General features: G+C 39.3%; 1 protein-coding gene across 7 annotated transcripts in view; it reads left to right on the forward strand.

Annotated features, from left to right (window-relative positions):
- The window catches only part of lmo3 (LIM domain only 3), a 42,334-nt gene extending 33,584 nt beyond the window's left edge, over window positions 1-8,750 (forward strand). For all 7 annotated transcript variants that reach the window (XM_084406778.1, XM_084406776.1, XM_084406780.1 and 4 more), the window contains one exon: window positions 7,106-8,750. In XM_084406778.1, coding sequence (XP_084262904.1) covers window positions 7,106-7,211 — 106 coding nt within the window. In that variant the 3' untranslated portion in view covers window positions 7,212-8,750. The remainder of the gene's footprint in view (window positions 1-7,105) is intronic.
- Window positions 8,751-9,179: the final 429 nt, after the last annotated feature.

Here is a 9,179-nt window from a genome sequence, read left to right on the forward strand (position 1 = left end):
CATTTTAGGCTCAAAAAGAAAGAGGTTACCACAAGTAAAAATGAATTTGGCCTTTATCTGAACTACCTTAAGGCTTTTCTACTACATTTAATTTTATTGCATTTAGCCTACTTATTTGTAGAAGTTACATGTTTATTTTTTTACATTCTGTTGCACCTAATCTTGAATATTTCCTTATACCCTTCGTGTTGAGGTCCAGCATATGGTGTGAGGTCCACACATCATGTTTTTACAGTAATTTTCCTATGGATGTTAAAACAAGAATAATTTTTAATTATCTTTTTATGTCAAAATAAATAGCTTGTTGCTATGGTTCAACATCAAAAACAGACAGCAATATAACACTTAAATATTCTGTGGGCTGCAGTTTTCTTCATTACTTTGGGCAAATTGTGTTGTTTGTCTTCATTCACTAAGAAGAAGAGGCCATTTGTCTTAGAATGTGGTCAAATAAAGAAAAAAACTCATGCATGGGCTGTTCATTAGATACCTGCTTCATACAAACACACAGGTGCCAGAGAGAAGTACACACAAGTGGGGGCCAATTGCAGGATCCGGTTACGCTCAATTAACACCGGGTTATTGTCTTGCCACTTCAGTTGACTGCACGAACCACGCTCACCTAATCTAAGAAGTCAGCTAATCTTCATCAGCAGAGCCACAGACAGGTCCACCCGCTTGCCTGGCATTACAGCCCATTTAGAGCCAGGCAAATCTTTCTTTTTACATTAGGCCAGCCGATCAACTGTTTAATAAAATCTGTGTCAGTCTGCTTTGCACGCTCTGATGAGGCCTCTATGCATCTTTCGTTCGCCCATCACAATTTCACTGGTGTTCACCACAAGATTTATAGCATGGAGCTGGTGCTAATTGCCCATATTTCAGACCGGAACCTGAATTTCCTGTCAGTTTATTCACACTATTGGATGCTTTGCTGGAGAGATAGATGTAGCCTACATAGGTGTCCTTCACAACAAACTCACATTCAAGTATATTAAAAAGTATTTGGATACTTACTCCATGCTTTAAAAAGTATTGCATTACACAAAAAATATTTATAATTATAATTCTGTTGTAAGTTTGGGGTCAGTATGATTAAAAAAAAAAAAAAAAAAGAAGTAGTATAATCATTTTATTCTGCAAGGGCGCATTAAAGTGACTGTAAATACATTTATAATGTTACAGAAGTTTTTTTCACAGACTTTTTCCATCAAAGAATCCTGTATCATGTTTTCCACTGTACATATACAAACCACTTAAACTACTTTTTATCCTGACCAAACACAAGAATTTAATTTACACAGATCAGAAAGAACTACCTGCATCAGATCTCCTACAGTCTGAGAGCACCGCATCACCAGTCTGATATGCAAATACCCCCCATTTGACCGAGAGAAAATTCATTTGTCAACAAGCTGACGAGACATTATCTCCACAGACACCCGCCACCCGACACGTCTCAGACACTTTGTTGTTCTGTCAGTGCCTTTCGAGAAAGCCTCGCAAATTTTGATGGACTCCTCCAAAAGAGAAAAGGACGGCAGGGCTTTTCATGATGCGTCCGTCATTGTGACAGCTCGGCACATTACCCGAGTACAGGCTCAGTCCAGTGATGCTCTTTGATAAACATCAACACAAACAGCGAGACGTTGATGGAAGGAGATCTTTTAGAGAATCACACGGCACATTATTGTTTTGACTAGCCAATTGGGCCTGATTTAAATTTTCCCATTGGTTTTGTTCTATGCTCTTAATGCTTGAATGAAAATAATGAATAAATCAGAGGTAAAAGTACTAATTTTCATAGTTCAAGGAATTCAAAAAGAGTTTTATGGCCCTGATATTTTTGTCCAATTAAATGCCCCCCCCCCCCCCCCTCCCTCCCTCTCTCTTTAAAAAGGGGTGTTTTGTTTCGTCGATTGCCTTGCATTTAGCTTTTCCATTTTCATCTTTTTCATCTATCCCCTTTCTGTCTACTTTCATATACATCCCACCCTGCTCTCTCCCTTCTCATTTTCCCTCCTCAAACAATATTAAAGAGGCCATGGCCTTTAAAAGAGCCATCTAATCCATCTTACAAAACGCTCTCTTCGCCATCAGTGACGTGGGACAGGCATTCTGATGCTGGGAGCAGGCTAACGGGTCAGTAGAGGTCACGCCGTATAATTATGCTCCTCCATGAGGATAAGAAATGTCCCGACATTAGCGTTTGATGCTTAAATGATTACAATCAAGCTTTTAATACAGCTGGGCCACCCCTCCTTTTCCCCACACACATCAGCAAGGCCATCATCTCCTACAGAGTCGTTTCATTAGTCAGGCCACACAAAAGCACCATTAAATACTGCCCGTGATTAGCTTGATTTCCACAAAGAGAGTGCTGAACTATGTCTGTCTGGCTCACATATAGCACCTCTGAAAACCAGAAACTTCCACATAATATTGTAATGAATCTTTTAAGAGTTATTCTTCTTCACTTCCATGCACATCTCGTATTTTCTGTTCAAATCTCTCTCTTTTTAAGCATGTGACTGCTTGGCTTTTCTTGCCTTCAAACACACTAATTAAAACACAAGAAAATTTGATTCTGATTTTGATTCATCAGTTGAATCATCACGCCCCCCTTCACTGAACGAGTCAGTGTTTTGAGTCTGAACGAGACTAGTTCGTGAATGAACTAAATGATTCATTTATTTAGCCTATTGTTGTAATTTGATTAAAGCAATGCCAATTTTAATAAAGTAAATATGATATAACCTGTTTTGTCCGGTCGTTCAAAAGACAAAAGATATTTGCCACCTGCAGAAACGGCCACTGAATGAATCTGTGAAAATGGACTCTAAAGATTCACTGAGAAGAATCAAAATCTCAGCTGCCTATCAAACAGCATTCATATTTAGCTTTAATTTATTTTATTTTTAGTAGTTTTAGTACTTCAACCTTTCAGTTTAAAATTTTTTTTTGAAGTTTGTTTTTCCACCTGATAATATTTCTATTATATTTTGGAATGGAATTAACAAAATGGTTGTTAACAGTTTTAGTTAACAATAACAACACTTCCAATCACTGACTGAACAGTACGTTCCAGACTTTTATGGCATCACCGAGGACATCGGTCCTCCATAGAGTATCCATAGGATATGCCATCATCCCATGCAGCCGGACTTAATCTGGCATGATTATTCATGGGTAGGATATGAATCTGCTCACCTGGCTTGAGGATATATCCTCAGCTTGGTTAACAGGGATTGGGGTGACAGTCACAGCGGTGAGCGCGAACGCAGTGTGTTTGTGTGGTTTCGAGACTCTAGCCGGCCGTTAGCCACAGATCAGCCCTGAAGGGACAGCTAATCGATGAGCCTGTCGTCCGCTCAGACCTCATCAGCCAACCTCAGGAGTCCCAGTTCCCGGTGATGAGCCCGGGCCGCGGCGCTCCGAGGCCCCACGGGATTGGGAGAAGGCCGAGGCCTGGGCAGCAGGGCAGGGAGCTGACCGGCACGGGTCACCGTCCTTGACGGAAAGTCTGAAAAGCCTGAGCCAAATTGGGCTGCACGTGCTCTGGGACTGCAGTAACTAAACGACGCCACAGACAACAGTCTCATCCCCTCAGAGATATCTGCAAACCTCAGTTCTTGCCATCAGTCGTTAGAAGAAACCATGCAGTTGCATTGCAGACACTGCGGCAAATCCACTCTATTCTGTCGGATAATGTCTTGTTCACATCCAATGACGTAGACGTTCTTTTTCTCCATCCATAGACCTCCCTCTGTGATTCATTTCCTCTCCCTTTTCCCTCACTCTTTCAAGTCCTCTCTCCTCCACTCAGCTCCAGCATGTTATTTCACAGAAGAGGAATGTTACTACTCTAGTTAACACAGACCTCAGAGGCAAATAGCTGACGAAGCCATACATCATTAAGTCCACTGCCTTGGAAGCCATCTTTTCTTTAACAAGATGGGTCTCAATAGACATATTCATCATTACTGTCACACCTGAGGAAAAGAAGAGAGGCGGAGGGAGGGAATGATGTAGAAATAAAGGAAAGAGAATATAAGGGAAAGATGGGGAGAATGTAAAGATATTGTTGATAAAAAAAACTGACTAGCTCTGTCAATCAATTGAAATGTTATTAATTTAATTGATTTAGTTCATCAAATCAAATTGCGTTTAATTGCAAATAAATATTTGTTGAGAAAATTAAGAGCATTCAGCGACTTTCTTTTAATAATATTTTATTTTCTCAATGTTAACAGTAACAACTTATTAAATAATAATTAATAATCAGTTTATGAAAATCATTATTATGGCAGACAAAAACATTCAATAGACATTTTTTCAGTTTAGTTTTTCAATCTGATGCAAAATTAAAGGGCCATTCACACTATTTTTTTTTTATTTTATTTGCTTGATTAATAATTTGGTGAGGCATGTGGTCAGCTACAAAATTACAAAATATGGGATGCAAAATTTACACAAAAATTAAGGTGGTACTTAAATGGTAGGGGAAAAAAAGTGCATTTTACAATGAGGTTAAATTTGTTAACATTAGTTAATGCATTAGGTATCATGAACTAACAACAAAGAAATGTTAAAAATGTATGTGTAGAATTCAACCAATTTTAATAAATGCAGTAAAAGTATTTTTCATTGTTAGTTCATGATCCTTAATGATTTGTTAGCCTAACTAAAGCTAACAAATTGAACCTTGTCATAAAGGGTAGGCACATTTTACCAAAAATGATTTCAAATAATATCTTAAAATGCATAATTTGCATATAGGTCGGGGGGAGGTAACTGTGTTCATGCTTTCATCACGTTATTTTCTTTATAATTAAATCACGCTTAATTAATGTGTTAAAATGACAGCCTTAGAAAACACATAAAAAGCCCAGAATTTACGGTCATACCTGAGCAAACACTATATCAAATGCATTTACTTTTTTCTCCTCCACTTGATGGGAAATACTAAAAAGCAATTAAAGCAATCTGAAGTTGAACTCATCTGGGAGGAGAGATTGAAAGGGGAGGGTGGGGGGGGGGCGCATCAAGCTAAGGGTAATGTAGGTGCTCGGAAACATGTGGCGATCGGTAATGACTGCACGAGTAGAAAAACGGAGGGCAGCACAAGGGCATTTATTACCGCTACCTCTGATGGGCTGACTGCAATATCCTCGTCATAATTGGCACACAGATGTCACAAACGCTGTTGACATTTCACCAAGCAGAAACAATTTGGCGCTGCGAAACGGGGCGGCGACGAGGCTAAGAGGGAACAGAAAACACAGGCTGTAAATAAACACAGAGAGATCCTATTAGTCGAGAAAGCGAGAGAACGAACGAGCGAGATGGAGGTGCTCAGAAGAGGAGGTGGAGAGGGCCAGGATGTCAGAGAAGACAGACACTAATGGATTCCTGGCAAGAATGTGTCATTTAAACAGGACGTTTTTATTGGAGTGAATGACACCATTACATTAAGCACACCTCTGCTTTGTGTTAATCACCGTGTCAACAAGCACGATTAATGGATATTACTTGTTGATACTTGGTCCAAACTAATGGCTGCACCTTCCTGCTTGACACTGCCATGCATAACGAATAAAAAAAGTTTTCCGGAGTGCATGCAAGGGAGGGAGGGAGGCGTTTACAAAGTATCCTGGCGCTCGCTCATTATATTCAACAATGGCGGAAAGGGTAATGGCTCTCAGATCTGGTTCTGACCCCTCCTGAGGATGTTTTAAGGAATATTGCGGGTTCAACACAAGTTAAGAGCCTCACTTGTGGCATAATTCTGATTACCTCTAAAAAATAAATCTGGGTTAACAACGGAAGTAAATAGGGAAAATTCGTAATGTTAAAATACACAGTTTTAATGGTATACAGTAACATATAAACAATATGATTTTAGTGTGGAAAAAAAAAAAATTCCATGACCATGTAGAGTCTAAAATGACTGTAAAAATAATTTAACAGCTCAAATAATACACACGTTTTAACAGAATAATTGCCTTTATAAAATGAGCTTCACATTTCTGCTTTAAAAGCCTTCAAAAAAATGTCCCCATTCACTTTCATGGTTAGTGCCTCACTGTAACCTTGATCTTTGCTTCTTTTTTCTTTAAAGAAAACGAGGGACGAGCCAAAATTATTGTATCTGGTAACTAACAGTTATGCCCCAAAGCTTCAAGCTTAAAGCCACGAATGGAAGTAGCAACAGATCCTTTCTTCCATATATTTATAACGTCACGTTCATCTGAGTGAATTATCGATTATTGAAAAAAATAAAGTAGGGTGGGAACTTGGTTCAGTCCACTCGTTGTTGATTAGTTGGAGGCTGCAGATGTTTGTAAGAAATGGGTGGGGTTTATGCAAACAAAAGGATTGGAGGGATTCATGACACTCAATACTAATTAAAAAAAATAAAGCAAGCATAGATGAATCATTCACAATAAGATCAATAACATTCATTTAGAAAATCGATTTTACATTTCATGCCGACTTGTAATGAACCTCTCTTACAATTCCTTTAATACAGCGTCTAATGTTCACCAAACGTTGCATTCCCTATACAAACTTTTAATCATTAAAATGGTACCAGAAGACACTCAAACGCATTGTATTCCTCCTCGTCCACAGGCAGGAGGGTTCTGTAGGCAACGCTGGCCAGTAGACACGAGCATTGGTTGGCACTCCGACCTTGTCGAACTCTCGCTGTGAGCAAGATAAGCGGCCCTCAGGACGGCTAAACACACAGAGCTACTCACTCTCGTTCCCTCTGCCGCCTTCTTTGTCTCTCTCTTCTGCCTGACCAACATAATCTTCTTTCCAAAAGGTCAAGTGAGACAGCGGCCCATCAGGCAGTGCTAAAGCCTGCGCTCCGTCTGTGGGGTATATTTATGAAACAGCTGCAGGTAGAGAAGATGCTAGGTGCACTCTGGAGATACTCTTTCCAGACCAGCCGATGTGTCCGCAGGATAACGTACGCTAATATTTGAGGGGGCGGAATGCGGCTCTGTGGGGAAGCCTGCAACTTTTGCTAGTAATGAGTCCTTCTGCGTCCCTTTCGAGTTACGTAAACACCATGTTTCTGTTTCTCGCCTCCATGCAGGTTCTGCGTCGGAGACAAGTTCTTCCTGAAGAACAACATGATCCTGTGCCAGACAGACTACGAAGAAGGACTGATGAAGGAGGGTTATGCGCCGCAGGTCCGCTGACCACCTCCACTACCCCGCCGTTTGCAGTCGGGGAAAGAGCTGCGAGAGGACCTGAAGGGGACATACAATCAGACACAAAAGCACTAGTGTCCTCTCCAGCCCATGTCCCCATCACATTGTATATACGAAGAGCCCAAATAAGGGATGGTGTACTGTACAGATTAGCCATAGAGACGTTTTTTTGTATGTGGGAGAGCATTTGAAGACGGACCAAGACTGTGGTTCTGTTATAATGACGCTGCCTGACGGCTCAATGTCTCAATGGCCCGACTTTTGTGAACACAAACATACAATCCACTGCAAGACCTCTGTCCAAAACACAATGATGCCATTTCAATTGCTTTACAGGGTGAAGACCACATAGTTTAAAAATATATGTAAAAAAATCTGTATTTATTGGCGAACAAGTTTGCGAGAAGAAAAGGAGCCATGTCAACGTAATTACTCAGGTTGAATGAGTTTCCTCACTGTCCTTTCAATTACAATTTATTTTTCGTTTACATTGCGTCTTAACCAGCGACAAGCTATTTGGAATAAACACAATCAGCCAATCAGAAGAAATTTGATGTTTAAGTGTACAGGTCCGGGAACCAATGAGGTTTCACAGTGCTACCGAGCACAATGGCACAGATATAAACTAAATGTCCTGGCTGTTTAGGACAGCTTGGCGAAAGCTTCACAAAATCGCACCTGGTTAAAACACGGTGTTCGCTTTACTACCAATCTTTGGGCTTCGACATCTTCAACATCAAGTGACGTGATTTCATTAGTGACATTTTGAAAAAAAAAATTCACCCTGTTTTATACCTCAAAATGCGAACTCTAGGAACATTTGGGTTTGACACATATGTAATGTGGTTTTGTGGGTTGGGAAACGATGGGTTTGTTACTGTCTTCACTGTATTTATTTAATAGGCTTTTCATCATTGCGCGTAATTCAAGGCTCTGTCCATTGACATGTTTATACTTGAACTGAAAGACAGCTTAGTCGCCAAGCATCTCCTCCAGACATGACGAACGTCACATCGTATTTTTTTGTGCGGCCCATCAGCTGACATTATCCTCTTTAAACATAATCAGGTCGCATAAACTAGGAGCACGTGAATACCTGGTCGGAGGATGTTTGTTTGTTTACTATCGATTCAAGGCGACACTCATGCGCAAATCACTACTGAAGCCTACAATGTTGATAATCTTTTTATGGGCTATGATTACCTTTGGGAACCGAGGGCATAGTCTAGAGAAAATATGAGGACAAACTTAATTTGTATATGGTGGTTGTACATATTTAAAACAAAAACAAAAAATCCTTTTCGCTTGCTATTGTATATGGATTTTCTTTTTATGTGTTATTCAGCATGAGATGTTTATTTTTAGGACGTGTACATACTGTACTGTAATCATTTTAAGCACAAATGTAATACAGTTTTATTGTGTTAGCACTGTGTGGTGGCTTTCTTTGTGTCTTTTGTTTTTTCACAAAAAGCATTTGGCACTTTCCACAAATGGTACAAAATAGAACGTGGATTTTTATTAAAACATTTAATTACGTTTAAATATATACAGTACATATTTTATCAAAAGTAATTAAAGAAAAATATTTGTTTGATTTTTATTTATTTATATAACTTGGATAATATGGATAACCATAATTGAATGGTTAAACTGAAATTGTCCAAATGATATTGTTGTTATTAACTGATTTTAATTGTTGGATAAGATGGAACTGATAAAAAAAAAAAGAATCCCCATTTTAAGGAGAGTATGCAGACATATTATGCATCTAATATTAATGGTTTACCAAACATATCTAGTAAAAAAAAAAAAAAAAAAAGCCATTAAAAATGTCATGGTACACCAAAACCTACGGAAAACGATTTTTAGAGGATGCCATCTCTCTCTTTCAGTGGGCCAGTTTGCATACACTGTCATTTCTAAGACGGAGTGTTTACTGAAGCAATTTGGGTT

This window comes from Rutilus rutilus, assembly GCF_951802725.1.
Source record: "Rutilus rutilus genome assembly, chromosome: 4".
Taxonomy (NCBI): Eukaryota; Metazoa; Chordata; class Actinopteri; order Cypriniformes; family Leuciscidae; genus Rutilus; species Rutilus rutilus.